General features: G+C 42.8%; 1 protein-coding gene and 1 pseudogene across 1 annotated transcript in view; one reads left to right on the forward strand and one right to left on the reverse strand.

Annotated features, from left to right (window-relative positions):
- The window catches only part of LOC148020021 (uncharacterized), a 38,016-nt gene that overhangs the window by 21,304 nt on the left and 933 nt on the right, over positions 1-15,779 (forward strand). Inside the window, exons 2-7 of the mRNA XM_087700292.1 lie at positions 13,493-13,610; positions 13,693-14,024; positions 14,107-14,208; positions 14,292-14,417; positions 14,511-14,624; positions 14,707-15,779. The exon at positions 14,707-15,779 is cut by the window's right edge and continues 933 nt beyond it. Of these exons, the coding sequence (XP_087556418.1) occupies positions 13,493-13,610; positions 13,693-14,024; positions 14,107-14,208; positions 14,292-14,417; positions 14,511-14,624; positions 14,707-15,779 (1,865 nt within the window). The remainder of the gene's footprint in view (positions 1-13,492; positions 13,611-13,692; positions 14,025-14,106; positions 14,209-14,291; positions 14,418-14,510; positions 14,625-14,706) is intronic.
- On the reverse strand, positions 5,531-6,112 carry LOC148020022 (uncharacterized; annotated as a pseudogene).

The raw sequence follows: 15,779 nt of genomic DNA on the forward strand, positions 1-15,779 counted from the left end.
GGAGCTTCTGTTGGTTGATTTACCCGAGTCTTCAACAGATGGAGAGTGATGGAGAGAGGTTCGGCCTCTTCCTCGTTGGGCCCGTGACACACTCCGAGATTCAGGGATCAAGGGGGTCCCTGAGGAGTGGGAACCCAGGATGGACCGCGACAGTCACGAAGGCACCAAGCACATTCTACGGAGCTTGTTTGCTCTAACTATTGTTTGATGACCCGTGTTATGCAGGATCGAGAACCCACTTTAATGAAGGCGACTTTGCAATTTGACCATTGGCGGAAGGCTATGGAAGCCGAGTTGGAAGCTATTGAGAGGAATGGCAGTTGGTCTCTTGTGCCTCGTCCCTCTCACAAGAAGGTGATTGGTGTATAGTGTGTCTTCAAGACTAAGTACCTTAGCGATGGTTCTTTGGAAAAGCACAAGGCTCGCCTTGTTGCTAAAGGTTTTACTCAACGCCCAGGCATTGACTTCCATGATACTTTTGCCCCTACTGCTCATATGGCGACTATTTGAGCTGTTCTTGCCTTGGTTGGTCATAGGAGATGGCCTGTCTATTAGTTGGATGTGAAGTCGGCTTTTCTCAATGGTGACTTGCAGGAGGAGATCTATGTAGAGCAGCCTCCTGGCTTTGGATCCTCGGATGGGAAGGTTTACAGGTTGAAGAAGGCCTTGTATGGCCTCAAGCAAGCTCACGTGCATGGAACGAGAAGATTAATTCGTTTCTTCAGTCAAAGTTGGGATATCGGCGCTCCACGGCCAATCCACAGCTTTATGTGCACACTCTCGAGGCTGGCCGTGTGTTGTTTGTATTGTATGTTGATGATTTGATTCTGACAGGGGATCATGCACAGAAGGTCTAAGAGACCAAGACAGCTTTACATTAGAGGTTTGAGATGACGGATCTGGGGATTTTTCATTTCTTCTTGGGTCACGAGATTTATTAGTCTCAAAGGGGGATTTTTATCTTTCAGCAGTGATACATTCAAGAGCTTTTGGTGACTTTTGAGATGGAGACTTGTTGGACCATTTCTACTCCTATGGATTTACTTGGAAGGCCACCTCACACTCCGATTCTTCCGTGACGGATGCTTCCCCCTACTGTTAGTTGATTGGATCCTTGATTTGGCTACTCAACACTTGGGTTGATCTTTGTTTTGCTGTGGGTCTTTTGGTAGGGTTCATGAGTGAACCCCAATAGGTGCATTGGCAGGCTGCCTTGAGGATACTTCGGTATTTGAGAGCGACCTCTGACTTAGGGATTTTTTATCTAGTAGGCACAAATGCTTCTGATCTTGTTCTTGTAGGTTGGAGTGACTCGGATTGGGATGGCGATGTGGACCACCGACGGTCTACTGCAAGCAACTGTTTTATCTTGGGTACAGGTGTTATCTCCCGGAGTAGCAAGAAGGAGCCCACAATAGCCCTTTCTTCTATTGAGGTGGAGTATCGGGCTGCGTCTTCCACCACATGTGAGGTTGTGTGGCTTCGGAGATTGTTGGAGGAGCTTGGCTGCCCCCAGACTCGTCCTTCTCTTCTACGGTGCGACAATGAGAGTTACATTGCCTTGGTATGGAATCTTGTATTCCATGCCCGGACGAAGCACATTGAGATCCTGTATCACTTCATTCGGGAGAAGCTTCTGGATGGGACCATTGATGTGGAGTATTGCAAGACGGAGGATAATCTTGTAGATTTGTTCATGAAGGCGTTTTCCCAGGCTCCTCTTCGGCAACATTCCAGATCCCTCAATTTTCTGCCCTGTCCAGGAATTTGAGAAGGGGTGTTAGAGATGTCATTCCTTGGACAGTAGTATTGCAGCAGGCAGTATAGACAGTGCAGTCGATGCCACATCAGCAGTTGCAGCCACATCAGCAGCAGTTGGACAGGTGCCATGTGGCACAGCAGCAGTCAGCCAGGTTTTCTGTGCAGTCGGCTGCATTGAATGCAGTTGACATGATTCTGCCCATTTTTCGTGATTATTTTCTTTGCTATTTATAGCAATCCAGTCCAGCACTTGGACACACATTCGGATCTTGAGATCTGACAGAGATAGACTGCAGAAACGGACAGGACCCAGGCCAACGGAGATCGAGGTCCTCAAGGCGGAGACACACGTAGATATTTTCTTTGCACCCGTGTATATTTTTGCATTCCTATACAGCATACTACATTGCAGATTTTCTGCGTTACATTGTCTCCTTTTCTCTCTTTGTCTTCTCTCTGTGTTCACTCTCTCTCAGTCTTTGTCCTACGCTTCCGCATTGCTGCACTCTGACAGATTGATTGTTATTGTCACTCCATGTGTGCTTTTAACTCATATCCCATGGTTGAAACTTGTAATTGTTGCAGCCAGAGAGGAGACTCAAGAATATCCAAGATCAATCTTTTAAGGGGATAAGGGGATGACCGCCCAAAAGGGATTTAGGGTTTTGTATATAAAGTTGAAAAGTGAATGAGAAGCCCATGCTTGTGTGTAGCCAAAAGTAGCTCTCTTCTTTTTCTTCTTTTTCTTGTTCTTGCTTGCTTGAGCTTGTGCTTGAGAGAGGGAGTGTGAGGGTGAGCAACCGTGGTGGAGAAGTCTCCATCTTCTCCTCTCTTCTCTTCTCTTGCTCGCATCAATGGAGCTTGGAGCGTGGAGCTTGAGTATTGAGCTCGCTTGAAGCTTATACTTGGATCGTGGAGCTACCAAAGTGCTCGGGAGAGGAGGAAACTTGATCGGGCATGGAGGTAAGCTCACTACACTCGTAGAGAGAGATAGCGCGTTGGCTATGTGAGAGGTAGCCCCACTAGTGCTCGGCTTGAAACGCTTGAACAATAAGCGGTTCGTGGATCTTGGCGGTTGAAATCTCCTCAAGGAGTCAAACGAGTCGTAGCCACATGCTGATGAGCCAAAGCCTCTTGTAAAGGAAGACTATACTATCTTTGTCGTAATGTGAGAAGTACAAATAGATGTAGATGGGGGCTTTGTCGCTCCTTTTGCAGCGAGATGAAGGTTGGGCTTCTTGTTCCCTTTCTTCTGCTTGAACCATTCTTTGCTAGATGAAGATGCATCAAAAGCATGGCCTTATGCATTCGCTCAGCAAAAATCTGTTTGCTTGTGATGCACACCTTGCTCTGGCACCATAGGGACAGATTCCTCCCATGTGATGTTCATTGTACAAGAGGTGAGAAGATTCGTACACAAGATATCATACTTCGGTGATGGGAGATGTGATAGAAGTGTCAAAGCAAGGTCCTTCAAAGCCACACCCTTCCTTAGGGATGTAAGCTCATCTTGAATATCCTCCATTTGGTTGATATGGTCCTTCATCGTAGGGGAATTTGCGATAGAGAAATGTTGTGGCTTGAACTTAAGGGTCATTCAATGCGTGAATGTTTGGACTTGGTAAAGGATTCCAACTTGGTTGAGACCTTGGCAATGGTGCAAAATACACTTACTGTAACCGGCCTGTTCACTGGGAAGGGTGGTAGTGTACAACCAAAATAAATAAATGCTTTCACCCAATTTAATAGTCGCCCACTTTACCTGAACTTAAAGACACAGAATCAAGAAGACATACATGAAGCTAGAATGCTCCTGTTGCAACACATACACCCTGTTGGCCTCTAAGTTGGGCGCCCCTTGCGGTATTTCTTTATTTTTAAAAAGAGAAAGTACAATGGGCTGTCTTTCACCTATTCTGGGTGAAATTTGACAGCATAATAGTACAATTACTGACCCAAATCAAGTTGACCAGGAGGGGAAACTCTGCCCAAGTCTGAATCTTCTGGTTGGAGTGCAGAATTGACCATTTCAACCTGCTGTATTTACTGGTTCAGACCTGTTTTGAAATCTGTTTACAACTCATACTGTTCCCTGTACTGTTCAGCCCACTGTAATTACTGGTTCAGACCTGTTCTGACACCTGTTCTCAGCTCATATTGTTCCCTGCACTGTCCTGCATCATCTGGGCCAAATGCCCCTTGATTCTGACATCAATTGGGCTCTGAAATAACCTCTGAACAGTCCAGAATCAGAACTGATTTAATGCTATTTCAAACACTTGCTTGGTGAGGTTACCACCCTCACCTGTTCCTGCTTGTGGGCATTAAACAACTGCTCCTGTTCCTGGAGAAAAAAGGCTCTTGCCTCATGCAAAAACAGCATATTCCACACAGCTGTACCTGAATCAGAAGAAAGGCCCTTGATTCTGCAGCATAACCATACTATCAGGGAGAGAAAGAGAGAGTAGGAAGCAAACTCAAGCCTCTGTGCATCATAGACAAGGTAGACCAGCTCTCAAGAGCCCTCCATCTGCAGCAATCCATCTCCCTTTCACAAAAATGAGCCCCCATGCATCGAAACTCGTTTTTGTGCTGCCCTCTCTCTCTCTTTTGGGAATTTATGCCCAAATTGTGACACATGGCATACATGTAACAATTTTCCTGTTTAAACCTTTCGGTCTAAAATTCTCCATCCTCGGTTCAATATTTGACCTCAGCACAGACCAGAGGATTAATCCTCGTATAAAAACGAAGATAATGACGTGAACAGATTCTGGGGTCCAAAAATAGTAACTCCCTAAATTTTAGGAGTTGCTTCCATTGCATCCTCACTAGTCTTCTGACCATCTTTGCAGACTATGGCTACATCCAAATCTGTAATGTAGCTCAACTGAAAGTGAATTTCCATTGATGATCCCACATGGACTAATCTCTTGAAGATTTGTCCATTCACTTTGGACTAGTCTCTTCCAAGCTAGTTTTTCAACACACTTGTCCATATACACTTTTACAAGTCTCTTCCAGGCTTGTCAATCTACAGTGCCATCAGTCTCTTCTAGACTTATACTGGACCTTAACTGTCCAGTCTTGACTCACTAGACATTTCTGTCCGTTTCACAAACTGGCCATGCAACTCAGGCGTTTAGATTTCAAGAGGGATCCTTCCAAAAAGAAAAGCCCAAAAAAAATATGTAATAAAAAAATCAACAAAAAGGTAATAGTTGTCACGGTCTTGTGACATACCTCCCTCTCGAAATCGCAAACGTCCTCGTTTGCATGAATGTCATACATGCTTCCAGCTAACCTAGTGAACTTACACTTGGCAGCACATGTACAACACATACATGCTATCAATCAATATTGTGCACTGAACACACTGTTAACACATGTATGTTCTAACTGTAAAACATGGCAGACTATCATCATGTGACTCCACATCACTGTTTCCAGATATAGTGGCCGTTACACCACAATGATATCCCCATAGTGGAAGATTCTCATTTGATGACTCCACATCACCCTGACTAGAGATCTAGTGGCCGGTACATCAAAATGATATTCCCACTGAGTCAATTCACAAAATACATGCCCGATCGAGTAACCATTGTTACAACATGTATTCAATTCAATAAAAGTAAAAACTGTATTCTTGCAAGCAATACTTACTTCTTTAGCATTGAGAAAACTATATGAATACAATAAGTGTTACCCTATACAAAATCTGTTTCTGTACATAATTTCTTTCTTGAGCAATTGTCACTTTGACAATCTATTTCAGCTTAGAGATACAAGGGGTCAAGGTAGGTTGCAAGCGAAATGCTTCAAGGTAAAGTTCCAACACATTAGGTGACTCTGCAAGTTCACCTTCATCCATCCACTTAGCATCTATAGCTGGATAGTTCTTGAACTTAACCAAATACCTTCTAGTAACTTTGCCTTTCACTTTCCTTTCCTTGTGTGCCAATACCTGTTCTGGAACAAGAATTTCATCAAGTTCCTCAACTTCGGGTTGTTCCTCAGTTGGCATATCTTCTGGCATATCACCCACATAAGGTCTAAGAAGACTTACATGGAAAGCATTATGAATCTTCCAATTGTCAGGCAATTTCAGCCTATAGCTGACATCACTAATCTTCTCTGTTACTTGAAAAGGCCCATAGTATCACATACTAAGCTTAGTGAAAAGACTTTCCTTGCCTTTCCGCTTCTTTAAGCGTGTCTTTTCAAACCGCAACAGTACCCAATCACCAAGTGAAAATATCAATTCACGACGGTGATGATCAGCAGCTTTCTTTTGCTTTGCCTGAGTCCTTTCAAGGGCATGCTTAACTTTCTGATACATTTCACCCATACTCTGCATATACTGATCTGCCTGAAAGATCTTATCCTTTGTATGCAAAATGGGAGGAACCTTTTTACCACCTTCAACAATTTCAAAAGGGGCTTTGCCTGTTGACGAATGCACAGTATTATTGTATGCATATTCGACCAAAGGCAAATACTGCTCCCACTTTGACTTGTGTTCTGACACATAGCACTTAAGCAGATCCAAGACAGTAGAATTTGCCTCTTCTGACTGTCCATCAGTCTGTGGATGAAATGATGATGAGAACTTAAGCGTTGTGCCCATGTTCTCAAATATGCCTCTCCAGAATAGACTTGTCATCCGTGGATCACGACCACTGACAATAGACTGTGGCATACCATGATACTTGAAGACATTGCACATAAACAAACGTGCCATCTGATCTGGTTTTATCTTCTTCCTGACAGGAATGAAATGAGCCTGTTTACTAAACCTGCAAATAATAGTTCATATCCCATCATTTCCTGTCTGTGTCCTTGGAAGATCAAAGATAAAATCCATAGCTATGCTTTCCCATGGTTTATCTGGAATAGGCAATGGCTGTAAAAGCCCTGGTGCTTTTTGTCTGTCAAACTTGACCTTCTGGCAAATCAAACACTGCCGCACAAAAGCATCCACGTCTCTTCTCAAAGTAGGCCAATAAAAGAATGTCTCTACTGCTTTGACTGTTGCATCAATACCACGATGCCTTGCATACGGTGGAGAATGACTCTGTGTCATAACTTTCCGTCTCAATGACATAGTCACACATAGTTTACCATGCATCAACATGAAACCATCCTTGAGAAGATAATGCTCATGATGTTGTCCATTGATAAGCTGATCAAAGATCCTTGCAAAATCTTCATCATCAGCATATTGTTCCTTCATATCATTAAGCTCATGATGATAAGGAATTGACACAGCTGAAATTTGTGGCTTCCTTGACAAAGCATCAGCCACAACATTCTTTTTGCCTTCCACATGCACAATCTGAAAATGGAACATTGACAAAAAGTTTGCCCAACGCATATGCTTTTCTGACAGCTTAGTCTGAGTTAAGAAATAACGCAATGTCTGATGATCTGTCTGGACAACAAAATCTGCCCCCAGTAGGTAGTGTTTCCAACAAGAAAGTGCATGAATCACAGCCAGCAATTCTTTCTCATAGACCTGCATAGTCTTCTCTGGCCCTCGCAAGATTCTGCTTTCATAAGCCACTACCCGGCCATCTTGCATTAACACTGCACCAATGCTATTGCCACAGGCGTCACACTGGACAACAAATGACTTCCTAAGATCTGTCAGAATGATCACTGGACTAGAAGTCATCTTTTCTTTAAGAAGATTAAAAGCTGAAATCTCTTTTTGTGTCTATTGGAAAGGGATTCCTTTCTTCTATAAAGCATGTAAAGGTGAAGCAATCTCTGCAAAATTGCGAATGAACCTTATGTAATAAGAACACAAATCCAAGAAGCTTCTAACATCATGGACAATCTTCAGATCTGGCCATGTTCTAATTGCTTCAACCTTAGCAGGATCCATTCGGACACCATCCTTTGACACTATGTGCCCCAGAAACTGGATTTCTTCCAAGAAGAACTCACACTTCTTGCCATTGATAAGCAACCTATTACTGCAAAGCTCATCAAAGACTGCTTTCAAGTGTTCTCTATGCTCCTGTTCATTCTTTGAAAATACAATCATGTCATCAAAGAATGTACCAACAAACTGTGTGTATGGACGAAAAATCCTGTCCATCATTCGATTAAACGTAGCAGGAGCATTAGTAAGTCCAAATGGCATTACCAAGAACTCATAGAGACCAAACGTGGTCCTAAATGCAGTCTTATGTACATCCTCTTGCTTAATCCTGATCTGGTGGTATCCACTCTTCAAATCTATCCTGCTGAAAATTGACGCTCCTTCCAAATGGTCAAGGATGTCGCCAATTCTTGGAATGGGGAACCTGTTCTTGATGGTACTCTTGTTCAATGCTCGATAATCTATGCACATGCGCCAAGAGCCATCCTTCTTTTGCACTAAGAGCACTGGTGAGCAAAAAGGAGATGAACTTGGCTGAATCAGCCCTTTCTCTAACAGCTCATTCACCTGGCTCAATATCTCTTTCTGTTGTGCTGCGCTAACCCTATACGGAGGTCTATTTGGTGGGCTACTGTCTGGCACCAAATCTATTGCATGATCCTCAGACCTCTCTGGTGGCAACTGTGATGGTAATGAGTCAGAAAAACAATCACTGAACTGAGACAAGAAAGCAGACCTGTCTCTATCTAACATAGAAAAATTTGACTCATCATTATCCTTGACATCACATGCAAAAATCAAGTACATAGAAAGATGATTCTTTATTACCGATGTAATGGCAGAAGCCGATACAACAGGTACAGACTCTCCTTTAAGCTTCACATCAAGCACATGAGTCTTTCCCCTATGTTCCAAAGTCAGTCTCTTGTTAAAGGCATCCAACACACTATACTTTCTGTACATCCATGGCATTCCCAACAAGACATCACAGCCTTCAAGTGGCATGATATAAAATTCTTCTGCATCAACATAAGACTGTACATGAAGACACAGCTTTCCAAGAATGGGTGTCACAGACTCTGAGTGGCCAGGACATGCCAACCTTGCCTCTGCTGTGTAGCCCATCTCATCTACTCTAATGCCCAAAGTAGAAGCCAACTCTGGTGAGATAAAGTTTGCCTTAGCTCCAGGATCAAGGAAAATGAGTACATGTTGATCCCTAACTTTACCCCAGCTCTACAGAGCTCATTAGCATTCGAGTGTGGCTTGTCTCCCAGCATATCTGGCACTAAACTTGTTGAAGGTTTGGGCTTCTTTCCTTTCCTGTCCTCTTTATCATCATCAGCTGATCTCTTATTCTTGTCCGGACAGTTAGACGCAATATGACCAGTCTGCTCAACAGATAAAGCATTTCCTCTCAGCCATTAAAGCCTTTCTCTCTTCAAGAGACTTGCGCACAAAAAGTTTCTTCTGGTCCTTTGGCTACTGTCCAAAGAACTTGGCTGGTTTCTTCTTGAACTGCCAAGATTTACCTGTGCTTTGAGAAATCTGAGAAACCTGTTTACCAAATGGCTTCTTTGCTGAAAATTTCTCAGGTTTGTCCTGTTTAATGCTGCCCCCAAAACCACTTGATTGTCCCAACAATAATGCATTTCCGGTAGTGGCATTCTCAATTAACTGAGTCAAAGTGGTGACCTTTGTCTTTGTACAATAATTCCGAAGTTCCTCGGGCAGCCCACAGCAATATTTCTCTATCTGCTCAGTCAATGGCACAACCCTGTAAGAAGTGACTGGAAGTAAAGCCTCCCAAAACTTCTTATTATAGTCTTCCAGATCCTTGCATTTAGATGCATCCAAATTGCGCCAAGCTGACATAACATCGATCTCAAATTCATTGGTCAACCAAGCAGAAGCAAATACTTGCTTAAAGTAAGTCCAAGTGGCAGGAGCCTGTCCTTGCATCAACAGTGTACTCCACCACTGACTAGCATTGTCTTTAAGAAAAGTGGCAGCTTTTCGAACGTTAGAAGGCTTTGTAAAGTTCCCTCCTCCAAATGCGGCATCAAACTGCTGTAAGAAAGAGAGTGCCTTAGTCCTATCTTCAAATCCTCGAAAGATGTCAAACTATACGGCTGCACCACCTTCCTTGTATGGCTTTGGCTTCTCATGAGCCATCAAAGGGTCCGTAGGATATGCTTGTAACATAGGAACATTAACAGGTGGCATAGGAGTTGCCGGACCACTGACTACAGGGCTTGTAGACACAATACTTGCTTGCTGGTTTTGATAACCAGCCATACCAAAAGTGCCATGTGGCATGCCAAAACTGCCCTGAACTCCTTGAAATCCAGGCTGCATGCCTATATTACCATACATTGGGTTTGGCATAAAACCCTGTGTACCCCCAAACACTGTTCCTGGTACATAAAATAACCAGCCATACTCTGAAATACAGATCCACCTCCAAAGTACCCAGGATGTACAGAGGTCGGTGGGAAAACCTGTGGTAAAGCCTGAAAACTGTTTCCCTGTCCATTTAAACCAATATTTGGCTGCTGTAAAGTGGCGAGCTGAACTAGCAATGCCCGTGTAACTAGTGTTTCCGCCACCTGTTCCTGGACAGTCGGAACCAATCTTGGAGTCTCCATTGACTCTGCAAGCTGCCTTGGTGTTTCCATTGAATCTGCAGCATGCTTACCCTTATCCTGGACCTCTACTGGATCCAAAATCTTTGCAGGTTGCCCAACTTGCTGTGAAGGAAGGGAAGGCTGCAAAAATGCCAAAAACCTTGGATTCTGCATCACTTGAGTAAACATACTCACGGCAGCAACTGACTGAGTCTTGAAAATGTCTTCATCCATAGAAGAAGCCTTAAGAACTTGTGGCTCAACCATAACAGGAGGAGTAACAAACTGTGGAGGTCTAGAAGACTCTCCCACCTCATGAACAACAGGGATCTCCTGTGATGAAGATGCTTCCTCTCTGGTGTCTTCCTTTCTATCAGCCATAATGCCCAATTCTGTGTCTTACACCCAAACAAACCTTGGCTCACTCTTTAGGGAAAAAGTGATTCGATCCCAGCAATGGAACCATGTAACCGGCCTGTTCACTAGGAAGGGCGGTAGTGTACAACCAAAATAAATAAATGCTTTCACCCAATTTAACAGCCGCCCACTTTACCTGAACTTAAAGACACAGAATCAAGAAGACATACAAGAAGCTAGAATGCTCCTGTTGCAACACATACACCCTGTTGGCTCCTAAGTTAGGCGCCCCTTGCGGTATTTCTTTATTTTTAAAAGGAGAAAGTACAATGGGCTGTCTTTCACCTATTCTGGGTGAAATTTGACAGCATAACAGTACAATTACTGATCCAAATCAAGTTGACCAGGAGGGGAAACTTTGCCCAAGTCTGAATCTTCTAGTTGGAGTGCAGAATTGACCATTTCAACCTGCTGTATTTACTGGTTCAGACCTGTTCTGAAACCTGTTTACAACTCATACTGTTCCCTGTACTGTTCAGCCCACTGTAATTACTGGTTCAGACCTGTTCTGACACCTGTTCTCAGCTCATATTGTTCCTTGCACTGTCCTGCATCATCTAGGCCAAATGCCCCTTGATTCTGACATCAATTGGGCTCTGAAATAACCTCTGAACAGTCCAAAATCAGAACTGATTTAATGCTGTTTCAAACACTTGCTTGGTGAGGTTACCACCCTCACTTGTTCCTGCTTGTGGGCAGCAAACAACTGCTCCTGTTCTTGGAGAAAAAAGGCTCTTGCCTCATGCAAAAACAGCATATTCCACACAGCTGTACCTGAATCAGAAGAAAGGCCCTTGATTCTGCAGCATAACCATACTATCAGGGAGAGAAAGAGAGAGTAGGAAGCAAACTCAAGCCTCTGTGCATCATAGACAAGGTAGACCAGCTCTCAAGAGCCCTCCATCTGCAGCAATCCATCTCCCTTTCACAAAAATGAGCCCCCATGCATCGAAACTCGTTTTTGTGCTGCCCTCTCTCTCTCTTTTGGGAATTTATGCCCAAATTGTGACACATGGCATACATGTAACAATTTTCCTGTTTAAACATTTCGGTCTAAAATTCTCCATCCTCGGTTCAATATTTGACCTCGGCACAAATAAGAGGATTAATTCTCGTACAAAAACGAAGATAATGATGCGAACAGATTCTGGGGTCCAAAAATAGTAACTCCCTAAATTTTAGGAGTTGCTTCCATTGCATCCCCACTAGTCTTCTGACCATCTTTACAGACTATGGCTACATCCAAATCTGTAATGTAGCTCAACTGAAAGTGAATTTCCACTGATGACCCCACATGGACTAATCTCTTGAAGATTTGTCCATCTTCACTTTGGACTAGTCTCTTCCAGGCTAGTTCTTCAACACACTTGTCCATATACACTTTCACAAGTCTCTTCCAGGCTTGTCAATCTACAGTGCCATCAGTCTCTTCCAAACTTCTACTGGACCTTAACTGTCCAGTCTTGACTCACTAGACATTCCTGTCCGTTTCACAAACTGGCCATGCAACTCAGGCGTTTAGATTTCAAGAGGGATCCTTCCAAAAAGAAAAGCCCAAATAAAATATGTAATAAAGAAATCAACAAAAAGGTGATAGTTGTCACAGTCTTGTGACACTTACATGCACAAGTGCACAATTTTTATAGCTCCATATGTGTCCACATGCACATATATGCATGTGTGTGTATGTGTTTGTTTAAGTATACATGTATGAGTCTGCCTATGTGAATCCATGCACATATAGGTATATGTGAATGTGTATAAATACATATGTATACATATTTTGTACACACACACATTGGACACACTGCTTATTGTTATGTATATATATGTATTTATCTTTGTGTTTATATGTACTGTGTGTATGTGTACTCTTCACCATTGTTTTGCACAATTACCCTATTTGCAAGTCAAGGCACATGTTTGGGCTTTAGAGGTGATGCTATATTTTATAGTGAGGGTCATATATGCTCTCTTTTGTGAAGTTGATTTCATGGCTTGATCCACTTCAAAAATGTCATATGTTTTATTCCTAGACCCAATTTGAAATAGCCTTTAAAACTGGAAACCACTGAGACAAGGCACATTTTCTGGCTTTAGAGAGATGTTAAATGTTAAAGTGAGCATGTTGTATGCTCTCTTTTGTCAAGTTGATTTCATGGCTTGACCCTATTTGAGAATGTCATTTGTTTCATTACTAGACCCAAGAGATGATGCTATATTTTAAAGCCAGCGTCTTGTATGCTCTCTTTTGTCAAGTTGATTTCATGGCTTGATCCACTTCAAAAATGTCATATGTTTCATTAGAAGACCCAACTTGAAATAGTCTTTAAAACTGGAAACCACTGATCAAAACATCAAAGTATTTTCGGTGCTCTCTCTAGAGCATGTGCCTAGAAATGTTAGTTTTTTATGTCTTCTCCATTCTATCTTCCTTAGCAACATCTCAAGAGAGAAGCTTGGTTTAAGCAAAGCTTGATATATGGTGTGACTGTAATCTATGTAGTAGCTAATGCTTTTAAGCCATCGAGGTGAGCTCAACTCTTTTTATCTGATGTTTCCAACTCATGTAACCTTCTGCTGTCCTACATCACAGTCAGCATATGTTGTCCACGTGCTGAAAAAGGTATTCTATTCCTAGCCTCCTCTTAGTTAGTTAGTTTGTTTGCACTAAGCATTGATGTGTTTATGTGACACATTGGAAGTTCCTTGACTTCAGGTTTTTCGTCACCCACAAAATTGGCTTCTCTGCTACCTTGGTCTATGAGAGTACTGATTATGATTCCATGAATTTCAGGTTTTTGACAAAAAAGCATATAAAGACAGTAGTAGTGGTAGGTTGTCCAAGCACTGACAGGAAGGTTGTCAATGCTAGTAAACGCTTGCGACTTTTTTGTGAGGTCCCTGAAGAGCAGGTGTGTCTTCCTTCATTCAGTGCTTTTGATTAACCAAGTGGTTGAAAGCTGCTGAGACAATGTTTATCTTGTTGTTGTGCAGGTTTGTCAGCAGTGTAAATTGAAGACATTCTGTATCAGGGCATATGCTGCACCTGATACACAATTTGATGCTGCAACAAATGATATAACTAGAGTTCTCCTTTCATTTGCAGCGAATGCCTATCCCAATGCAGAATCTCAAGTATCATATCCCCTTGGGGTTGTCAAGTCAGCTTGCCATATTTTGGATGAAATTGTGAGACTAAGCGGTTATCCGAGGGATCCAACTATTCCAGCCGCCAAGCCTCGTATGCCTTTCAAGCAGCCTTCAGCAGATGAAAAGGTTGAAAACCAGAATTCAAATCAAAGGAATGGTGATTGGACATGCCCAGAGTAAGTTTACACAGTGATGCTATTTTGCTCTTGAATACTCTTGCTGAAAGTTTGGACTAAGCTTTCACTTTTATGAATCCAGCTGCAATTTTCTCAACTTTTCACGAAATAGAGAATGTCGGGAATGTGGGACCTTTAGGGAACACACAAAGCCTCTTGAGCCTGGTGATTGGGAGTGTCCGGAGTATGCAGCTGTTTTGTTCAGTTTGCTCAATAATGTGGTTACTGTATGCCAATGGAATAAAACTTAGCATCTTTTTAATGCAGGTGCACTTTTGTCAACTTCCGAAGAAATAAAGAATGTCGAGAGTGTTCAACTCCACGCCCACCAATTCATGAAGATATGAATGTTGGCGAGGAAGAGCTGATGCCTGGTGATTGGAAATGTCCAAAGTAACATCCCAAAATTTGGTTCTTCATGGATAAGCTAAACCATGGCTAGTCGAAAGTTTTAATCATGGTTTGTTCTATTGTCTTGTCATGCAGATGTCAATTTGTGAACTTTCGTAGGAATAGTGATTGTTATAAATGCTCAGCTAGACGCCCTCCTAATACATACCCAGCAGAGGAGCTTGAGCCTGGGGACTGGAGATGCCCAAAGTAGGTTGACTTGTTTCTTATGTTTTCACCTCTTGCCATTGGTCGTATTGGTAGAGGTTTTACTTTTTCTCTATATCTGTAGGTGCAGTTTTAGAAATTTTAGGCGGAATACAGTGTGCCGTGATTGTGGAACTAGATGCCCAGACGACTCACGTCAAATGGGTGATCATCGGAGTCGTGGTAGCATGTTGAAGCCTTTTGGTGGTTCAGGCAGAGGATGGGGTTCTGGTAAAAGTCTGCATTCCTTGGGTGCAGATAAAGCTGGTGCTGGATGGAAACCTTGTCGTAAAGGATTTATTTCAGATGGAACGGACGATGATTTGGAAGAGGATGCAGATGTTGTCTTTGATCGAGCTGTCGAGGATGATGAAGTGGTTGATGACAGTGATGAGGAGGAGAATGATGGGGATGGCAGTAATCATGTTGGAGGCCTTAGAGGAGCTACCAGTCTTAAGGGCCAATTTTTGAAGCCTAATTACAGTGATAGAGATTCTGATGACTTGGACGAGGAAGGTCTTAAATGGGCTCGTGAATTGGAGGCTGAAAAAAGCCCTACATTGGATAAATTCGATGACGATGACGATGATGAAGACGAGGACGATGATGATGACGATGATGATGACGACGACGACGATGAGTCATCAAGTGAAGATGCTTTCTCTTCCTCTAGACATGGTAAAGTGAGCAGCCATTCTTCAAAGCTTCGGCATGGTAAAGAGAGCAATATTTCATCTCACAAAAACAAGGATGTCTCTGGTAGATGGGATGATGATGATGATGGTGAGAGTGATATATCTGATATAGGGCTCGACTCTGGAAGACACAGAAGAGGTGGCCATCCATCAGGGAATCAAAGAGGTGGTAGCTATTCAAGTAAGAGTAAGGTGTTTTCTGATTTCTCAAGTGATGATGATAATGGGAGTCATCGAAAGGCAGGAGGCTCAGAAAAAGGGAGGGGTAGGGGGAATGGAAGAGGAAGAGGGGGAAGAAGTTATGGAAGGATTGATACAAACGATGACAATCACTTTTCTGGTTTTTCTAGTGATGAGAATGAAGGAAGTAGGCTTAGTAGAGGAGGCAAGAGCAGAGGAAGAGGTAGAGGAAACAATGGGTCCTTTAATTTTTCTAGTGATGACAATAATGGAGGTAGGCTTA

The sequence above is a fragment of the Lygodium microphyllum genome, chromosome 19 (assembly GCF_053477565.2).
Source record: "Lygodium microphyllum isolate KBCC chromosome 19, Lygodium_microphyllum_v1.1.10, whole genome shotgun sequence".
Lineage (NCBI taxonomy): Eukaryota > Viridiplantae > Streptophyta > Polypodiopsida > Schizaeales > Lygodiaceae > Lygodium > Lygodium microphyllum.